The 22,181-nt window shown below is 39.3% G+C and overlaps 2 protein-coding genes across 9 annotated transcripts in view; both read right to left on the minus strand.

Moving 5' to 3' along the window:
* gtdc1 (glycosyltransferase-like domain containing 1) overlaps nt 1-17,289 on the minus strand; it is a 123,067-nt gene extending 105,778 nt beyond the window's left edge. Inside the window, exons 1-2 of one of the 3 annotated variants that reach the window (XM_030081221.1) lie at nt 17,109-17,285; nt 12,292-12,482 (exon numbers count right to left, since the gene is read on the minus strand). In XM_030081221.1, coding sequence (XP_029937081.1) covers nt 12,292-12,482; nt 17,109-17,120 — 203 coding nt within the window. In that variant the 5' untranslated portion in view covers nt 17,121-17,285. Of the gene's footprint in view, nt 1-12,291; nt 12,483-17,036; nt 17,070-17,108 lie in introns of those variants that run through there. The other 2 variants (XM_030081222.1, XM_030081223.1) reach the window with 2 other exon arrangements.
* A 1,357-nt stretch (nt 17,290-18,646) lies between these two features.
* Nucleotides 18,647-22,181, minus strand: part of zeb2a (zinc finger E-box binding homeobox 2a) — a 57,446-nt gene continuing 53,911 nt past the window's right edge. For all 6 annotated transcript variants that reach the window (XM_030081206.1, XM_030081205.1, XM_030081203.1 and 3 more), the window contains one exon: nt 18,647-20,782. In XM_030081206.1, coding sequence (XP_029937066.1) covers nt 20,184-20,782 — 599 coding nt within the window. In that variant the 3' untranslated portion in view covers nt 18,647-20,183. The remainder of the gene's footprint in view (nt 20,783-22,181) is intronic.

A 22,181-nucleotide genomic window follows, 5' to 3' on the forward strand; every position in this document is an offset into this window, starting at 1 on the left:
ATCAAAAACAAAGTTCAAGGGGCCGGCAGTAACACCAGCACAGTCATGATTCATGAAAACACTGGCAGGCTACAGCAGCAAACAACACAAAGAATAACAGCTTATTTGACTTATTTTCCACCTCACCATCCAAATCTAAAATAGGGTCTCTGCAGTAGGGTTAATATTGAACACAATATTAACTTAAATATTTAAACAATATAAATACAAATAACATATGGTACTAATAAACTCGTGCCATTTCTGTTGCCATTTGTGCACAACCGCAGGGGAGGGGGGGGTTACAGTCGGGCTGCACGGCCCGGTCGGGAATGTCTTGCAGCCCGGTACCGGTCCGCGGACCAGTGGTTGCATTGTTCAGCTTTTAAATAAACTCCATGTGTGCCAGATCTTTCATTAAATTCGACATGTTACCTCCCTTGCATGACATTGCTTTAAGGCATCTGTTGCATGGCGCAGAGTCTGCATTCTCCTTAGAGCGTTTTGCCTTCGGCATCTTTATTGATCCTCTCACTATCAGTTCTGATCAACAAGTGTGCGGAGTAGCAGCACAGATGTCATGCTGAACAACTGCAAGTTGACACCGGAACACCAGCGGCCGGCACCAAAATGAGGCATCGAAATTTTCGTTCTTATTCTGTCTCGTTACTGCCATTTACGTTGGAACCGGTGCCCTATTGGCACCGCGTTTCGGTACCCAACCCTAGTGATGCTTATGCAAACTTTGACTGCTGCACAGAAAATAGGAGTTTTCAAGACAAAACTTGTTATGATGCAGCCAATGTTTGTTTAACATGTACATTTTATCAGACAAGATTGTTCCAGAAACCTGGGATTCTAGGTTTTGTCCAGGTTCTAGTTTTACCTCATGTTGCTGTTGTACACTAAATGTCATGCTTTTTATAGCTGCAGCTATGAACATATTGACTTGGCACATTTTTGCATTTCCTCTCCAAGGTGTGAACGATAGTACAATAAGAAGTCTAAGAGCTCGAGTGTCTACAGCTCCATCCCAGACCTGCAGAGGGCCACATACAAGGTAGATGTGTCCATAATGAAAGAATATAACCATGAGACCGTTACTGTTATTATGTAATCACAAATCAACCTGCCCATATGTTTATGTTTGACTTTTGATATACTTTTGCATATTTTGATCAAATTATATATGTAAGCATTAGTTTTGTCTAGTTGGATTTGCATGTTAGTCAGTACATGTATGAATAAAAACATGACTCTAGATTTCTACTCAGCTAAATATCAATTATGTGGTTATTTTTTATGAAGGACAAAAACTGACAAAACAATAAATAAATGAATAAATAAATAAACACACATAAATATATAAATGCATAAATAATTAAATTAATAAATATTTCTACATGTATTTATTTATTTATTTCTGTTTTTATGCATGCATTTATTTATTTATTTGTGTATTTCTACATTTATTTATTTATATATTTATTTATTTCTACATTTATTTATTTATTTATACTTTTATTTAATCTACATTTACTCATTTATTTATTCCTTCTTTTATTTCTACATTTATTTATTTATTCCTACATTTATTTCTGTATTTCTACATTTCCACATTTATTTATTTCTGTATTTCTGTGTCGTATGTTAATGAGGCGGGCGGTTCTTCCATTAGTCTTAAGCACGATTGGTCAACTGAGCGAATCAGACAAAAGCAAACGATTCATGCATGGATGAACGCGAAACTGGAGGTAGAAGGCATGGTAGTAGGTGGGTGCATTATTTACCACATCATTCGCCAGTGACCATATATCACTGACAATGGCTCTCAAAATGCTTTCCATTGCGTATTACACAGTAGCTAGTAGGGCATTAATGTAAAGGTCGACCCGTCGAAAGTCGAAGAAACACACACACACACGGTCGGCGCTTCACTACAGCCTCTTCACTACAGCCTCTTCACCGCCCGGTTGCCCGGCCGGCGCTCCGCTACAGCCTCCTCTTTTCCGGCAGACCAGACGCCTATATGCGTACTGCTGCCTCCGCAGTAGTACCCACTCCGTAACCCACTCCGCAGTGTTGCATTACCTAAGAGAGTGGAATACGCCGAAACATGGGAACATGCCAAGTAACATGTAAACGGAATATTCCAGTTGCCACGGCGCAGTTACCTTAACCGGAATATTGACCCAAACCGGAATATGGTGTGCATGTAAACGTAGTCATTGATTGAAAAGTCGACGTGAAAAAGTCTGGCGTTGTTAATGTCCTAGTAGCTAGCTAGTCCACTACTATCCACTACTACTGCCAGTCCAGGCAGTAGTAGCGGATAGGATCACACACACAAACCAATTGTGCTTAATACTAATGTAAGAACCGCCCACCTCATTAACATACGACACAGAAATACAGAAATAAATAAATGTGGAAATGTAGAAATACAGAAATAAATGTAGGAATAAATAAATGAATGTAGAAATAAAAGAAGGAAGAAATAAATGAGTAAATGTAGAAATAAATAAAAGTATAAATAAATAAATGTAGAAATACACAAATAAATAAATAAATGCATGAATAAAAACAGAAATAAATAAATAAATGTAGAAATATTTATTAATTTAATGATTTATGCATTTATATATTTATATGTGTATCAATTAATTTATTCATTTATTTATTGTTTTGTCATTTTTCGTCCTTCATAATTTTTGATTCCATTTAATTAAACTTTTCATCATTTGACTTCACGTCATTTGAGTGGATTCAGGGAGGGTTTGTAGACACAAAATGAAAGAAAAAAGGAATGAAACAGTGGACTCCTCATGTCATTTCCCACTCAGTTTACTTTCACATATCCTTGCTTTGTTTTACAGAAAGACATTTTTGGAGAGGAATATCTCATGTAAAGTTCATACTGTGTATGATTCATTTTTATACAGGACATACTGTGATCAAGAATGCCCACTGCGGGTCAAAAGCATTTATAATGGTTGTGATTTTTGAGTATGGTGAATAATGTAAGAGCTGTAAAAATGTTTGGTTTTATTTGTACGTAAACCAACCAAGAACCATGCATGCACAGAACTAAAAAGTAACAATATATACTATAAGACAGCGTGTATCTCAGTGTGTGTATCCATTTCCCTGCATCTGGTACAGGTGCACCAATGTAATAGTGCCCCATCTGGGACATCCCGACCTGACAACCTCCAGTGACTTCAGCACATCAAACATCAGGCGTCCACTCTGTCTCTCACCTCCACTGGAAGAGGTTGAAGTTGTGATTGAATCCTGCAATAAAACCATATAAAGAACTGTTTTTGCAAAAATCCAAACTTCATACATCGCGAGCAATGCATGAACAAGCAGCGTTGGACGGGCCCTCGCACCCGTGCCACCTCGTGCCCACTTGTGCCCGGTGGCTGTGGCATTAAGCACACACACACACACACACGCACACACACACACACTCAATCAGTCACACACACAAACACACAAAGTTCTGGACCAGCCACTAGCGGCGCTCCTCCAGCAGATGTCGCCCTAAGCTTGCGTTTGAGTTTGAGAGTTGTTTCTGCTTCTGGGGGGGAAGGGCAGAGCAGGCAGAGCAGAGGAAAAAAAAAACAGAGTCCAAACCTGTTAAACTAGTCTTCACCGCGGCCACAAACTTTTTCCAATCCACAGCAAGTCCTCCTATTTTTGTAGGAGAATTAGTCCTCTTTCCATCGGCATAGGTTTGGAAGCTGTCTGACTTTTACTTTGGACTGCTGGGGCCTAATTAGTGCCTATGCTCACGGCAAGTGCATGTTAATTCACAGCAGGCACACCAGGGTCCATGGGAAAAAGTGGAGGCACTGGTTGTGGACACTCTGACTTTGATGGCCTCTGAAATCCAAACGGTTCAAATGAATACTTAGCCTTGAAGAATATTTGTTAAGCACTGTGTCCTCTGTCATGTATTAACTTTTCAAGCCGATAAAATTAACGCCCTGGGAGTTTATAGATTTTCTGTAAAGCTCAAATTTGGGCGAAAATGTGACTTTCAAATGCAAACTGTGGACTTCCTGTAGGTTTTAGGTGGGGGGCACGGCACAAAAAATGTCGGGCTTGATGAGATCTACGTTTCGGCGCTGGTTTGGTCTTTCTATGACATTCCTGTGAGCCGCAGCGGCTGCCTTTGCGTCCCTAGGTGGCGCTACCGAGCCCATTTTTGCACCGGGGGGTTCCGATTTTTGATTTTATCAAATTTTTTGCCAGACCTGATGTGCATGCCAAATTTGGTGAGTTTTTGAGCATGTTCAGGGGGTCAAATTAAGCGTCAAAGTGGCGTAATAATAATAAGAAGAAGAAAAAACGAACGAAAAACAATAGGGCCCTCTTCCAGAGAAGCGAGGGCCCTAATAAGAAGAAAAAACAAACGAAAAACAATAGGGCTTCGCACTGGGACAGTGCTCGGGCCCTAATTATACTTTCTGGTTGAGCAAACAAACACAGGGTTGCAAACTGTTGACACTGTCCTAATGTTACCTGTAGTGAAAACAGCAGTGGACATCCCTGCCTATGTTATGGTTTATGTAAGATTGTGACACAGCCTGTCACTTTATTGGTGTCACCTTTCTCACAAAGTTTTGCAGTTTGTTTCTTTACTTCCTCAGAGCCCAAGAGTCATCTAACCTCACTTCCGTTTCAGGCTAGCATGCAAATAAATAAATTCATACAATGGCAAAAGTTTTGTCAGTCTTTGTCAATCCCATGCCAAGTAAGCCTTGAAACACTGCAACCTTGTAATCCAATCTCAGCTAGCTTGTAATAAATCACACTGTCCTATTATGCGCAATATAGCCTATGTCATACGTGGCCAACAACATATTATTCCATTATACCCAACGTTACTCCACATTCAGAGCAAACAATATGGGCTAAAATCACGGGCAGTATTTCAGCAAAACTAAGACTTTGTCATCCTTTTTTGTTATTTGTTTTGTTATGTTAGTGTTAATCTCTGATGTAACAAAAAATAAAAATATGCATTAGAGGGGCAGGTTGTGCTTCATGAGAATGATTTTCAGTGGAGTGATAAACTCAAAAGCCAATATTCAAAAATTGTGAAAAGGTAGCACATCCCAAATTGTCCCCTGGTTCTAAATGCATTAGGCCCGATTTTTTTGTGTACTTAGTCTGTGGCGTCAGTGCATATACCAGGGGTCGGCAACCCACAGCTCCGGAGCCGCATGCGGCTCTGTCATCCCTCTGATGCAGCTCCCTGTGGCTTTTGAAAATATTTGATGAGTATTTAATTAAAATGTATTTTATTTTAGTTCGTTCGTTTTAAAAATGTAATTCTAAATTTGAAGATTATGGTGATCTTGTAACATCTAAATAAAACGTGTTAGAAATTTTTTGTCGCTCTTAAAAGCAAACATCGCGCACGGCTCACAGATGACAGCTTACGATCCTGTGTAAAGATGAAGGTGACGGCATACAGTCCTGGGGTCCGTTTCCCAAAGCAGGTTTAGTGAAAACTCTGATTCTGTTAAACCTGAAATGAGGGAAACTCTGAGTTTTCCGTTTCACAAAGGGAGGTAGGCTCACTTAAGCTCTCGGTCAGTTACCGCAGTAACAGACTCCATGAAACTAACCAGGTTTTTCTCATGAAACCTCGAGTTTCTCTCTGTGTCCGCCCTCTTTCAGCCACACACCGTATTTAACTTCCTCATTCATTCAGTCAGCAGGTGAGTTTTGGCGTGGCATATTAGTTCTGCCGTCTGTTATTGAAAAAAAAAAACAAAAAAGAAAAAAAACAGTCAGTAGGCTTTTATAAGTCCATTAGTAGCCAAGTTAGGTGGCGACTTTTTTCACGAACATGGCATATCCTTGACAACGATCCCGTGGATGAAGGTGCAGAGTCGCGGGTTGCCGACCCCTGGCCTAGCCTACTTTTCAATAAAAACATTACGCTATAAATTGACATGCCCTGATATCATTCTTATATGGCCTGAATATAATTTTAAGCTCAATAAAATACATTACATCCGACCACACAACAGGTTCTTCCCATGGCGGTAACATCTCGGCGCGCAACAACGAACAACAAGTGGCCTCACAATATGGCGATTTCTCCCATCAGCCCCTGCGGCGCTCCGGCCGTGACGTCACGCCCCCATCCCCTATATACGTAGATGCCTCACAGGCTGCCGCTGCCTATTGGAGCTGACGTAGCAGCCGGCCGCCATCTTGGATGGGTCTCTAATGCACTCCCAGTGCATTTATTTCTATTGCAGAAGGTGTATCCCCAACTATAAAAATCCATAACTCCCCGAATTTTTACTCGATTTTCCCACAGTTTGGTTTGTTACAAACAGCAGAGTTTCAGTTATGATACAGGATGCTGTCACACATTAAAAATACGTACTTTCATGCTGAAAGACTTTGTATTATAACAAAAACATATGGTATGGCATATAGATAAATGTATAAATGAATTAATTTTATAATTTAAAAAAGAAACAAGTTTGATTGTTCATTTGAATTTATTTCTCTCTCTTTCTCTCACACACACACACAGAGGACCTCACTGACAATCTGACCCGTCCTGTCAAAATCATCAGGCTTGAAGTGCTCACTACAGAGCTTTGACGACTCGGTCGCAACAAAACCCTCCCGTCTTATAGCAACTTCCCACTGCCTCCTCAAGCGTGTATCACTGGGAAACCTTTAAAAAGAAAAAGAAAAAAAAAAAACAGCAAGAGTCAAAGAGAGAGAGAGTACCAGTTCCTGCTGTAATAACATTACATGTAAGTAACGATGATATAATATTATAAATGGTAAATAATATTTTTTTTCAGGGCCACTCAGAGTCCCTACCCCGAGGCAGGGCCGTTTTTTAGCCCCTGTAAAGGTTCCTGAACTCTCTCCTTCGGGGTAGTTCCGGCGGTGGAGACACGCAACAACGGCCACGGCCCCGTAAAATTACCCCGAAGTTCCGGCGGTGGAAACGGGCCTATTGGTTCCCCCTAACTGGGTCCAACCCCTGCTGCATGTTCTGTCCTTACATATATATATTGCCATATTTAACATGTTACCCCTAAACACTCTGATGAAGGTTCTGTGCTGAAACATGTAAGCGTTTTCTACTGGGATGTGAGCCAGTAAACTGGTGAAATGTGAGTATCTTGTCCTCCATTAGTTGACAATTTGGGATGTGCTACCGTTTCACACTGTTTAAAAATATGCACGTAAAGTCCTGTAATACTCTACCTTGTCAGTCACCATGTTATTTGGCTTCTGGCATGTTCTTTGTCGGTTCCTAATCGTCCAGCTTGTGAACAAATGCACATGTTCCGGAGTTTATGACAGTGGTGAAAGAGGGACCTGCGCTCAGGAATGGTAGGGGTGCTGTTTTGCAAAAATGCAAAATCCTACATAGTGGGACTTTAACATGTGACTAAAATACACTAGCACTAGCTTCTACATACCATAACTAGTGTCCATATCAGATGTGTTTACAACTATACAGGGACATGTGGGTAGTAACAAGACACTATTTTTTGCTTAGCTTATAAGCTAACAAAAAACAAACAAACAAAAATCTGAAAAATGAACCATGTCTATTCTGTTGAGTGAATCAAGTCATATGAGAGTACAATGTTTGGTTCTTAAGGAGCTTTTCATTGAGTTTGGAACTGGGATAAATACGACTTCCTACATGAAAAAGTACAAAGGAACACTGGCTAAGTCGGAAATGCACATCAGAACAAAGGACAGGTTGTGAAAGCTCAGAGTGTGTCAAAATACCCATATCTGACACTAGTATAAAACCTTTTCTCTAACTGGATTTTTATTATTTTATTACTATTTTATCATTTTTTTGAAAAACATTCAAGTTCAATTTAGCATTCTCACAGACTGTAGATCTCAGACTGTAAAAGCTGAGCATCTTGCTTATGTCGGTCCAATATAGGTATTTCAGCTGAGTTTTACAGGTGTGTTCTGGAATTCATGAGAGTTTTCAAGTTCAGAAATATCTTGCTACCATGAGATACAGTAGTTACAGGACTCTTACTTAGCCAAACTGTGGCAGACTAATGAAGGCTAATGTGTTATTACATTTCTATTACTACTTATAAAAATGGATTGCCATAACACACTGCATTTCAATTTATAACAACTGCAGTTTCACAAAGTCACCATTGCATTTGATATCTTTAAGATGGTCCTCTCTATACCAAGGAGAAGCAACACATGTTGCAATCTCATGAAAAAGGGAGACTAGGAGAAGGCTACAGCGCATCAAAATTTCATGTAAAAAAGGTTCATACCATGACTAAAGAAGGTGCTCATTGGACTTACGGGGAAAATATTTCCATGAAAACGTACAGATAATCCAAGGCAACTCTTCTTATGCATAAAAAGCCTTTAATAGAAGTGGCTTACATGATAAAAGGCTCCAACATGTTTCGGCCAGAGCATGGCCTTCATCAGGGAGAGTAGTCTCCCTGATGAAGGCCATGCTCTGGCTTTTTATGCATAAGAAGAGTTGCCCTGGATTATCTGTACGTTTACATGTTGCAATCTATTGCCAATGCATTGTTGCAAACTGCCATGAAGTAAAAATCTTGTTGTTTTAAATAATTTCTTTGACTTAAAGTGGACGGTGATTGGATATCGTTGGTATTGCCTGCATGCCTCTCTTCTGTCACCATTTCCCTTGTGTAGCTTTTATGTATTATGTGTTCTATAATGTGATATTGTTTTTATCTATTTATGTGAAACTGCTTGTCTGCTGTTTTGACCAGGACTGTCTGGAAGAAGAGATCTTGTACCTCAATGGTAACTTCCTTGCTAAGCACAAAATAAATAAAATAAAATAATAAAAATAAAACCATTTAATTTACATTTTAAATGTCACAACCGCTGAGCAGTTACTACCATATAAAACACAGCTATTACTTAGACCGTAATATGGACCAACAAGTCTTGACCTGTCCTCCTCTCTAGAGTCACATCATACATCTCTGGCTCTGCTATACCGTACTCTTACTGCTGTGTGAGAAGCCTTTGAAGCTCTGCATTTCCCTAAGTGACCCCATCAACTATCCTCCACTTCAAACCCTGGATCAAACCTTCATCACTCAGTCAGTCTGACCATTTTTTTAAACCCACGAGCAAGCTGCTTTGATGTGGCTGGTCCACAAGCCATCGCTAAAATCACATCCCCCTGAGTACCTTTCAGACTTGGGATTAGCCCAATTTCCTGGCCCTACTTGGGCCTTCCATCAGACCTGTAAGAAGCCTGCAGGACTACATGTAACAGAAATCACCTTCACCCTCAATACCCCTTGGTAATGCAGCATTCTGACTCAAACCAGATTTTTACCCTTTTCCTTACCAAGAATAGGCCAAAGGGACATACTATGTAGTTGGGAATAAGACGCTCAAGCCTGCAGAACTTTCTTAATGAATCCATAGAACAAGGTCAAAGGACAATAAATTTGCTTTTTTCACAATTAAATGTACTTATTGTCCGCCAAATTTGGTGGAATTCCAAGCATCCATTTGGAAGTTATGGAATTCTGTGACAAACGGATACACACCAACTTATAGTCGTCCCCTTCCTATTTCATCAACTGGGAGACAAGAATGGCAGGGAAAGTGGTGCCAGCAATTATTATTGTCTCAAGTAAGATGTTATGAGGAAAAAAACTGCAACACAATGCCAAACAAAGGGTAGGATCACTTGCATGATGACTTAATGTTAATCATGCAAGTGATCCTGTCCATATTTACTACTAAACTACAGTGTACTTATATGTTATGACGATAGGTCAGATGGAGCAACATTCTCTTAAATTTCTTATATTTTCTGTTAAGAGAAAACTAATTAAATGATTAAACATTCTTAATCTGCCAATACTAATACTAATACTAACACTTATCATAGTCAATGAACATTGAAATGCCTGCATTCATATATTTTTATTTTACTTATACAATCCTTATAATTACTGTTCAAACATAAATAATCTAAATGCAATGTTAATGCATTTTTTTATGTTCTTCAACTTTAAAATGTATGTGTTCATGTGTTGGACAACCAATTTGTGGACTGTGACAATGAGAATTTTTTCAATAATTCTATTATTCTATATAATTTCTATATAATTTTTATGAGAAAGAAAACACTGGTGAATCCAAGAAAACAATGGATACAAAAAAGGAAAAAAAAAATCACAGATAAGAGAAAAAAGAACAAAAAAGAACAAATTTATTCATTCATTGTTTCCTGCATCTGGCCCATTGTGTCTCACAATGCCTGGCCTCCATTAGACTACAGCATCATTCCACACCCTTCTTCACTTCATACTTGAACCACTCACTACAGATTTGACTCAGTTACCTGTTTCTTCACCCTTACTGCTGATCTCTGACCTTTCAAGTTGGAATTCCACTCTACTGTACATGATACTGATCACTCGCCCACTATGTCTTTCTCAGCTTGATGCGCACTACTGTTTCAGAGATGACAAAGCGGGATTAAAATCAGACAAGTAGGTTATACAGCATTTGTGTGTGTGTGTGTGCGTGTGTCTGTGTGTGTGTGTACATGTGGGTAGATATGAGGAACATTATTAGGTTAATTTCCATTTTGAAGTTCTAGTAAATGGGCTAGTCTAACGAGAAAAAGCCATCAATAAACCATGAATGACTTGAAATATAAATCATAGCATTTAACAATATTTAGCATGTCAAAATGCTAAGAAATAATTCATTACACCCACAATGATATGGAGATGTAATGAACCAAAAATGTCTACAGTCAAAGTCAGTGATGACATTCAGCACTAAAATGTCCAGCTGCTAAATGCCCTAGTAAAAACATTACACACAGTCAACAAAAGAATAACAAATATAAATCGGTAAATTAAGTGTCTGCACAGCTAGACTTATTTTTAAAATGACTGTTTGATCACAACATGCAGCACAGAGGTAGTGGGCCACAGTTTCTATTGTACAGGTGTTAGGTCACCTAATGTACCCAAGGTCTTTGGGCAGGGCTGTGGGGGTGTGGTGTGTGTGTGTGTGTGTGTGTGGTGGTGGTGGTGGTGGGGGGGGGGGTGCTTGCTGCGAACACTATACCGTAGGCTATGCTGGGACTTAAGACTGCTTCGAAACTGAGGGGGAAAATAAAGCCTGTGCAGTGAAATGGTGAATTATTTTTTGCACAAAGCCTTTTTGAAAACATAATCTGAGAATGAGTCAGTCAAGCATAGGTCCTTCCCCTCTGATGTCGGAGAAAAACAATACTACATGAACATGGAGAGTGTGAAAGACTGTGGGCCTTTCACCAATCTGTCGATGAATAGCCAAATTTGTGTAATTCTGAGACATGATGGTTTATCAGATTTCATCCTTTTACAATGACTGCCACAGATAACTTTTATGTTCACCAAATTCCACTGTACACTCCAAGAAGGGAATTGCTGTGTTGCTTCTGATACAGTATACACAAAGACATGCACAAAGATACACAGCAACTGGGTCTGTAATAACTTTCAGCTGCAATAGTAATTTTGAAAATGAAACATTCTTGTGTCCTTGGAAATATCACAACAAATTTTCAGGTACTATGTACAAAATTTTACTTAACAGTGTCAGGGTTGTCAGTCTAAAAAGCCTGCACTGAAACCCTGACTGGCCCTGTGCAAGGAGCCACTTACCCACCCAGTGTTCCTTATCATTTTTCATTTTAAAATTCCAGAACTTCTCTCAACTTGAAATTCTTGCAAATGATGCCCTCAGAAAGTAGTTTGATCATGATTAATTGTGAGTTTGGAAATACAAGGCCCCGCAGTTGCAGAAGATCAGGGAAAATAACACACAACTAATATTTTATTAACGGTTTGCTGTCTATTAATTATCTGTAAAAGCACTTTGTATCATGTTTTGAAAAGCACTATATAAATAGGGTATAACTATTATTAATAATTAGTTATTGTCATTTAATTATTAAAGGAAACATGGTCATGTGTGGTTTGATATTTAACAACTTTTTGCTCGATTCCCACACTTTTCTAGACATGGAAATGACCAAACATGTTCCCGATAATTTTCAAAACTTTCCAAACCTGAGCAGATACTCGGCCCCATATAATGAAAAAGAAAAACAGTGGGGAATAATGTCCCACAGTAATTTTGCTGTTTATGAGACCAATCTTCACAGAAAACACTGAATCTGTGTTAATAATTTTTGAGATATTTTTGAAAAGAAATATCATAAATATCAGCCATTGGCGGTTTCATTAACAGTACCTGTACGAGGAACTAGCTGGGATGGACTGCATGAAGTGGAGGGCAGCAGTCCTTGCCCTCCAGTGCCATTTTTTTGCAGGCAAGGTATAGGCTATGCAGCCTTCCACATTCTCTTTCAGAAGGTCAATGAGCTGTTTGTGGGATCCCCCGTAAAATGCCTCAACCAGCAGCACGTTCATGGTAGAGGAATTCTGAGAGAAGAACAGACAAATTATTTTTTATATTTGGGGGGAAATGGACAAAATCATTGCTTAGAATGCTGGTCAGAAAATTTACTTGTGTTGCGATTGCCTATGGGACAAAAGAATAGCTGAAAAAGATAATCACATCACTCAATCTACAGTGCAAAATCTGTAGCAATTTCTCCTCACAGGAAGATCTTTTGTTTACAAAAACATTATTATTGGGTGAATTTAATGTGTTTTACATTTCGGTGTTCCTGTAAGTGAAAAAGACAAGAATAAGTAAGGTTTAAGGAATGAACAGAGAAGGATCAGAGGCTTACAGTTGAGACACGAGTTGTGGGCTTTCTGGAGCAATTTCTCTTCCACTGAATTCCCTCCCCATGATTTCCAGAGTACATCTACAGTACATACTGTTCTCCATCTTATTCTTCCATTTAGCTGCCCACAATGGGGAGTAATGTGTTCGCAGCACTCAGCATTCACCCACAGACTTTTCAATCAGTCAATATCTTGGTCCCTCCAGCTCTTAAATGCAAGTCATATCTCAAGTAGGAAATGAGCTGTGCAATCTTTTTCAACATGGCAAAACATTGGTGGCTCACTATTAGAGGATGGCAGACATGGCAGAGTCAAGCTGGGCAACCGCTTTTCAACCCTAGTTTAAGAATACGTCAGTGCAAATGTCACAAAAATCATTTCTAGAATGGTGTAGAAGCAAAACCTAATGTGAATAACGTCATTGTGATAAGGCCTAAGTTAAAACTAACCACATGCAGACTGACAGAACTGACATTAAGATGGCTATTACTGTTGTGATTACTGCCATTCTAACAAAACATTGTAACAAAATAAAAGTAAGAACATCATAAACATTAAAGAATCCTCATCAATTATCAAGTAACAATCCTGCAAACTTGGGGGATTCCAGTCTTACTGCTTTGCATCTGTAGATGGACCTTTGACATGCAACCTCACCTATACCTTTCGCCCACTGCATCAAACATGGAGGGCTGTAAACACCTTTTCCATACAAGACGACAGATATGAAACAAAGGGTTAATGTCATCAGTCTCCCCACACACACATATTGGTGTGACAGGGAATCCCCAGTTCATCGTATCACTAAGGAATTAATAACAGCTGAACGCGAATGCATACGCTGCCGAGTCATTTCACAACCAGGCTGAGGAGGTTAAGATAGGCTTAGTCACTAAACTGAATCTCCATTTTAGTCTGGAAACAAAACTAAATGTTATTGGAAAATTTTATTTTTTCACAAATATTGGAAATGTTTTTCTCTTTCTGCTGATGGTAATGTTCTGAGATTGTGGACTCAGCACCCTTTGTAATTCCGATGGGCTTGTGACCAGTTTTACAAAGATTTGTTTGCTATGTAGCGACCACTGACTATTTCAGCGCTATTTCAATTATCAAACAACTCAATCACTTGACACAATGGAAAGGAAGATTTTTATATTCATGCTAATAAAATGTTTTGAGATACTTTAGTGCATAAGCCTGTTTAATTACTGCACCCCATAGAGCACATTCACTCTTACACATGCACACATACACAGGGTTGTGCAGAACATACTGTACATCCTCAGGTGTGGTGGGCTTTCATGTAGAAATGCAGTATTAACATACGTCCATATGACATGAGGGGAGGCAGCCAGAATTTCCTTACTACAATGCACAAAGACATCACGATGGACCAATTGTGACCATTAAAATGGTAATCTGTGAGATATTTTTTGTGGTAAGTGCTCAATACTGTAGTGTACTGAATTTTACCTCCATTTTTTGTGATAAGCACCCATTGCTTTGTGGTATTCTTTTGGAATGTTTAACTATTTGAATTCATTTGATTAGAGTTTATTTGACTTGAGTTTATCTGCCTTTAATTAATAATTTGATCTTAACTGATCAGAACTACGTATTGTCCACTCAGCACTCATTGCACTCCTAGCCAGTGTTGCCTGCCCACTACGAGGGTTTGGGTCAGAGGGTCGTTTTGTTTTTTGTAAACTGAGGGCTTGTGAATTCCTGTGTGACTGTAACTGTGATTAAGGCCTTTTCAGCCAACAAAAAACTTGTTCTGTTCCAGTTCACTAGGCTAATTTTGAACCCTTCTGAGCACTTCAACCAACAATAAACTGATTCGGAACCCAAAAATTGCTTAAGGCTGTTTGCTACAATCCAGGACAAATTTATTTACCAGTCAGTCAACCAGTCATTAAATTATTTAACTATTATTTCATTGTGGGAGCAGCAGGGCCAATCTGAAATTGGTTACATATGCAATGTGTTTGAAAATACCTTTGGACAACTGAGCGTTTTTTGTTGTTGTTGTTTGTTTGTTTTCTCCCGCACTGTTGCTATGCATCAGATATTCCAAAAAGATATTCCACCAAGACTGACACAACACTGGTGTGATTACACAAGGATCACAGCTCAACGAGAGAAAAAACATACTGATTAATACTGTGTCCTAATAACCTTTTAATTCAGTGTTCTCATGGAAGCCTTTTACTTTGACAATGCAAACTTAAGCAGCTTTGCACATCAGGCAAGGAAGGAAGAAGTAGACAAAAATTAAGTTTATTTAAATTCAGTTTTGACCCATGAAATATGTTACATATTTTTGTGACACTATAAGAACTTATTGTCTTACACAACAGAGCCTTTTGAACTGATGGTTTGCACCCTGCTTTAGGTATGTGCTCCGACTGAGCTACTTCTCTCTTACTACATAAAAAAAAACCAAAAAAAAAAACACAAAAACAACATGGGGTAGTATTACGAACTCCTCGATGGCATGCTGCTCATAGACCAGCAGACCAAAAAACTGGGGAGCTGAATTCAGCTACAGCAATGCTGGAGTCATGGCCAGCAATCTGGTGACATCTCTGTCACAATGATTCCACTACAAACTGGTGCAATGCAAACGCATTGTACGGTTCTGTTCCATTTAAGAGCTGCATGCTGACAGGCTGAAACAGATCTACCTGAAGAGGGCATGCATGAAGGCGCATGGGCCTTAATTCGGTCAGGTGTGCAAGAGTAGAGCTGGAACAAAAACCTGCAGGACAGAGGGGCCTTGAGGACTGGTTTGGGAACCACTGCCCTAGGCCACAGCAAGTCCAGGGTGGGATAGGATTTTGGTGACCACCGACAAACATAGACCACTGACGCATTTGTGCCAGACTACGATACCTCCCTTTTGGTCCTTAAAGCCATTCTGAGTTTCTGTGTACATGCCTCTAACAAGGTGTGTGTATGTGCAATATGGCACGAACACATACAGGTGGAACAGAATATGTTTAGGAAAATAGGTTGATAAAAGATGTCATTCCCCCCCTTGGATGAAAACTCATGAGTGTCAAGAAACTTGCAAGAAATCAATTACTTATTACTGAAAAATATACGTAAAAAAGGTTATATACCTTTGAACATCTGAGGGTTTTTTTATTTGCCACATTGCTGCTATGCATTAGATATTCCAAAATAACTAGACTGACACAACACTGGTGTGATTACATGAGTATCAGAGCTCAACCAGAGAAAAAAATCACTGACTAATATTGTGTCCTAAAAACCTTTTAATTCAGTGTTCTCATGGAAGCCTTTCACTTTGACAATGCAAATTTAAGCAGCTTCGCACATCGGCCAAGGAACGTGTAATGCTATTCATAACTCCTTTGATCTCATATTAGAAAAGGGGAGGAAGCTCACATTTTCCACGGATTAAGGTTTCAAAGCAGTGAAATGAGTGAGAAGTGACTTTCCTTCTTTTAATTGAGGGAGTCGTGCCCTTGTACTTCACAAGCACAGGCTTTATGTGAAAGCTAATCATTTAAGGATCCACTGAAAGAGACTGCAGCTATAATTACAGACACATAGACATGTGCTAATCTCTCATGCATGGATGGGGAGAGGGCTGTGATTTGTACAATAGCCTGGAAAATGAAAAGGTCCAAAAGTGCTAAAGCAATTCTGAGCTTTCACAGGATATACCATAGACATTCTCTCATAACGCAGTATTATCTATGCAACATAAACCTTCCTCATATAGAGCTGTACCCTTTTTTGCATAATTTGGTATCTTGTTTGTGCGTGCGAGTACATTTCAAGACATTTACTTTGTTATACATATCAAAAAAAAAAAAAAAAAAAAAAAAAAAAATTCTACATTTCTACTTCCTGTTCCTACAGGAAAAGAAATGGTACCTACTATGCTTTTTCACAGTGAATTTTTGACGCTGTTACAGGCAGGGATAGCACTAACCATGCAGCCAAATCCATAATGAAAAGTCTGCCTGCTCACAAACAAAAATATGTGTATCAGTAAATGTGACTGCTTGCACAGCAGTTGTCATTTTCTCTGTATGGGATAGTCTATTCTGTACAAAGGACGCTACAACCCCGTTTAGTGATAGTAGAGGAGCACATCCTCCGTAATTCCACTTCCTATTATCAATTTGACTTAAACTACATGATGGGACTACTTAGAGGCTTAGGGACCAAACAACCGCCCTGATATTTATTGTTTACGAATACCTCTATACATGCGGCGACATGAAACACTGTCTTCGTGCACGTGGAAGGTGAATCAAAGTACAACACACTTACCTCTTCCTGCATTTGTCCAGTAATGAACGGGTTGGGCGACGTCACATTTAACGTAATCGCGTCACTTATGGAACCGCCCCTCGCGTTGTGTCCTCGCCAGCTTGTCCTGAGTGAATGAAAATTGTTACATGTGCTGTTTGACTATGTTGACTTGCACTGACGACTTCATATCGTCTACATTCTTCTTTTTCGCGTGTTCCTTCTTCTTCTTCTTCTTCTTCTTCTTCTTCTTCTTCTTCTTCTTCTTCTTCTTCTTCGCGTGTTCCTTCTTCTTCTTATATATGTGTGTGTGTGTGTGTGTGTGTGTGTGTGTGTGTGTGTGTGTGTGTGTGGAATTTATATAATTTATAGATAATATATTATCTATCTATCTATCTATCTATCTATCTATCTATCTATCTATATACACATATAGAATTTTAAAAAAATAAATAAAAAAATAACTCCAAACCATAAAATAAGGTAGATAAACTGTAGGATTATTGTGGTAATATGTAGTCATTTTGATATTATAGTGATTATACTATTATAGTAATTTTATGACTGTGAGGTTTAAGTAAAATGCACAACATATTATGTAGTGTGTGTGTGTGTGTGTATGTGTGTGTGTGTACGTGCGTGAGTGTGTGTGTGTGTGTGTGTAGTACCTACTGTGAACTTTTCACCTGCCTTTATTTGCATTCATTATGCGAGTTTAATTAGTAAGGTTATGGATAATTCTTCTGAGATCCAGTGCAAACAGTTCATGGCCACTCTGTCTGTCTGCTGTTCATGGCAGTTAGCTCAAGCCAGTCGTTTTCAACTTCAAAGAGCCTGAAGTAATTCTATAAAGTATATCACACTGGTTCCAAGAAATCAAGCACATCAAGTAAAATCCACATCAGAAAGTAAAAATTAAGCACAAACAATCACATAAGTGTAAAAAAAAAAGTTATTAATAGTATGACTGAGATGTGAGATTATACAGTGGGCCTTGTGAAACACAGAGGTATTGTTTTAATTAAGTTTTCCCTGATTTAAGCATGAGCTTGTAAAAATGAATTCTGTAAGAATCATGTGTTTATTTCTGAATCTGTTACAGTATTATTGTCTGGCAGGAGAAACAGAAGTATGGCTTTCTTATTATAGTATACATAACTTAGTCTCCTGGAAAATACCTAGTGGAAGTGTGATGGTTTCAGTTCAGCATAAACCCTTAACTGATGACTACTGCAGTAGCAGCACAATAAATTTCAGCCTATTGTAGACTGATGTACATGATACAGAATTCAATGTGTTAAGTTTTCCCTGTAAAGCACTTTTGTTATACCACGTATAAGTGCTATAATCTAAAATTAGTTATCCCTATTACAATCATCTATGCTGACAGACCTCAGTGTTAACAAACATGTTTCACTGATGATGTGTGCTAATTCAGTGACAATCTCACTGAAGAGTACTCTGACAGTAACATGAAGGGGCAAACAGCAGCGGTGCATGATCTCCTGATGTATATGATTGTTAGACCAGTTAATGACTTGGAGGTATAGCAGAAGAAGAACAGGAAGAATAACACAGCTTTATTAAAATTTATTTTGGCTACATTTATTCGAGCATGGTCATTTCAAAGAGAAATTAAAAATTCAATAATACTTCAGACATTTCAGGAATTTCATCATCAACAGTCCCTCTTCACCTCTTCAGTGGGATGAATAAAGTGGATTTTTTTTACTCTCAAAAATACAGTGTTTTCACAATGTTGTATCAAAAGTTCCCCAAATTTAGAATTTCCAGTAGTTGAAAGGAAATAAAAAAAAAAAATCAAAATTTCCAAATACCATATATGTACTCTATTCATATTTTGTTCCAATAGTCAGTGACAGGATCCTTTTTACTAAAATATATCTATTTGTTGAGGAACTATAATACTGTACACTACAGTATGAAATAAATAAAATTAGGAAATAGAAAATGAGTCATAAATAAAATGTTTTAAAATAAAAACAAAATGCAATTTATGCAGGAAGAATCAACAAGAACAAAAAGGTAATACTGACAAAAGGTCATGGAAAAATACAGAAAATTGCACAATCATATGTAAACTAACAAACTGCTATCTATGCTAATACTGACGTTGGTACTTCAAAACAAGGTGAAATATTCATTTAATACTGAAGCCAGAGCAAAGATAACACAGGTCAACTCTGATTTACACTGTACAAGGATGGCACTTGCAGAAACGCACAGGTGAAAAGGTTTGCATATAAGGCTTTCTCTTGAGAAAATAAAACAAACTCTGTCTCTCATGGAGCCCTTCATATTTCATTATTCTCCCTTTCCCATTTTCACTGTCAAGTCCACTTTTAAGACTCACATCAACATGTTAAAATCACACAGGTTTAAAGTTCCTTCACATAAAGAAATTGTGAGGCCCAAAATTGTGTGGTTAGTTTGCCTTGTAAAAAGAGGATGAAAACCAGGGACATCACAGTAAGTGGCAGACAAAATACAACATTGATGGACTGCTACTGAGACATCAAGTCCAGTATAAATATCCATAGGCTATTCTCTCTCTCTCTCTCTCTCTCTCTCTCTCTCCCTCTCTCTCTCTCTCTCTCTCTCTCTCTCTCTCTCTCTCTGTTTGTTTGTTTGTTTGTTTTTTTAAGTCTTTTTGTAGTGATTAAGGGGGCAGAGTGCAATTTCCCAGTTTAGGATATGAACACAATGGGACACAGAAAGGTTAACAACATTATAGCACCACACAGCTTTTAGGCCTTTATAATACTGTACATTAAAACAGCTTCATTTCATTTAATTGTAATGATAATCATTATTACTTATTTTTGCATAATGTAATTTTTTAAACAATCCCACCCAGCTTGTTATCACAACTCTGATCTTGGCAGTCACCACAATTTGTAGTCCATCTTCACAACCTTCAGAAAAAAAGCCAGAGCTCTCCTATAAGATCAAGCCTCTGCCTTGTGTTTCTGAAACCAAGCAAGTTTCACGAAAATGAAAAAGGAAAAATGAAACAAACCAACATGACAAATATTGGCTGAAAGCTTTCTTTTTCCTCAGCTGTACTATTCTGAATCAGTCTGCTTCCTCCTGGTCTGACTTGCCGTCTGTTTTCCCTTCTCTTGAACTCTCATCCATTGAATGTGTTGTATCCTTGCCCTCATCGTCATCCCTCGTCGAGTCCATCTGCGTACCCAGGCTTCTGCTGTCGCCCTCGTCCTCTTCCTCCTCCTCTCCTTCCCTGAAACTTGCTTCCCGTCGGTCTGTCACCTCCTCATATGGCTCATCCACATCCCTCTCCTGTCCTCTCATGCTTACTTCTGTACCATCCCTCAGGATAGTGCCACCCCCGTCCTCTTGCTGGTCCTCGGTGTCTGAGTAGCTCAGAGGCCCCAGTCCCTGCAAGTAGGCCCTCCTCATCAGTAGCTCAGTGGGCTCCAAGGCGCTCTTGTCCCGGGCCTCCCTCTCTGCAGCCTCCCTCTCCTCAGCCTCCCTCTTGCAGTAGGAGTAGCGGTGGTTCATGTGTTGGGAGTAGGAGCCTGAATGGGAGAAGCGCTTGCCACACTTATCACACTGGTAGGGCTTCTCGCCGGAGTGCAGGCGTGAGTGCTCAATGAGATGGTGCTTATGTTTGAAGGCCTTCTTACAGATCTGGCACTGGTGTGGTCGCTTGCCTTGGGGAGACATAAGACGCAAGGAGAATTACAATGAGTTGTTTTCACTAGAGACCAAATACAAACAGAAAGAAAGATTCTTCACAAGTCAAATGCTTTATAGTTATTCTGAGGGAGGACATTTTGAATTCATGTAATATCACTGAAGTGAGTCTGCACCCAGCATGTACTTAATGGACAATGACATTATAGTATGGTGAGTAAATAGTGCAAGTGGACAACTACAGTTGCTGCCTTAACTTTCATTATGGCACTATATTTAGGTTTTCAACATTGTTAGTCCTCCAGCAATTTGGAAGGGAAGTTGACAAGCAAGCAAGGAAAAGACAACAACATTGTGAAACATGTATACCCCTTTGAATCACTAAGATTCATTTGTTTGCATTTAAAGCAAGTCCATTCTTAAGAACTATGTTTGCCAACTTATGAAAATCTTTGAGCTAATTTCAGCTGCTGCTTAGGTGGAGAGTGCTAGGAAATAAGAAACCTCATTACTTTATGTGGTCGTCTGTGACTGTGGCAAGTTAAGGCAGAGAGATCAAATGCCTAGAGCACCGCGCAAGGTGAAACCTAGCCTGGCTGATGGAGTGTGTTTTCATGACATCATAGACCAGATTAAAACTGACTAGGATTAGCCATCCTTTGCATGACAGCATGGCGAGTGTATTTGTGGGAGGAACTTCACACCCGTAACATCACCCCACTTTCCTCCTTTCCTCATGTAGTCACACTCAAGCATAGATAAGCAAACAGCACTCTAATACAGACAGACAATCAAACACACACACACACACACACACACACACACACACACACACACACAGTTTACAGTCATAAACATACATACTGCCTGCTGGATTTACTACTACTCAGTACTACCGGAAATTTATTCCATCTGACTTCTATCTAACAGGATGGGTCTCTCTTATGCCAAACCAATAGGCCTGCATGCTGACAGCCATCCAAAGTGAACATCCCACGCACACATGCACAAACGCCTTCCATCCTGCGAATGCCAATACTCACACACATGCAGACAACCACGCACCAGTATGTGCATACACACATGCGCACCTCCCCACATTCACAGTCACACAAACACACACACACATGCCGGCAAATCTTAGCCACAAATAGCCCTGGAATGCCTGTAACATCTTCCATAGTTGGCATACTTAAAGTGTCCCCCCCCACACACACACCCCCATGGTGGGGCAAAAATAAACAAGACGGCGGATTCCTCGCCGAGCATTCCTGCTCTGAGTGACGGGGGGATATGAGCGAAGGATGATGCAACTCAGTGAAAGAGAGGTAGAATAGGTCACATCTTTTGAGGAAATTTAAAAAAAAAGCCACACAAGCAAGTGTCCTAGGCACTTGGAATTGTGATAATTACGTC

Source organism: Myripristis murdjan, chromosome 21 (genome assembly GCF_902150065.1).
Source record: "Myripristis murdjan chromosome 21, fMyrMur1.1, whole genome shotgun sequence".
NCBI classification, from domain to species: Eukaryota; Metazoa; Chordata; class Actinopteri; order Holocentriformes; family Holocentridae; genus Myripristis; species Myripristis murdjan.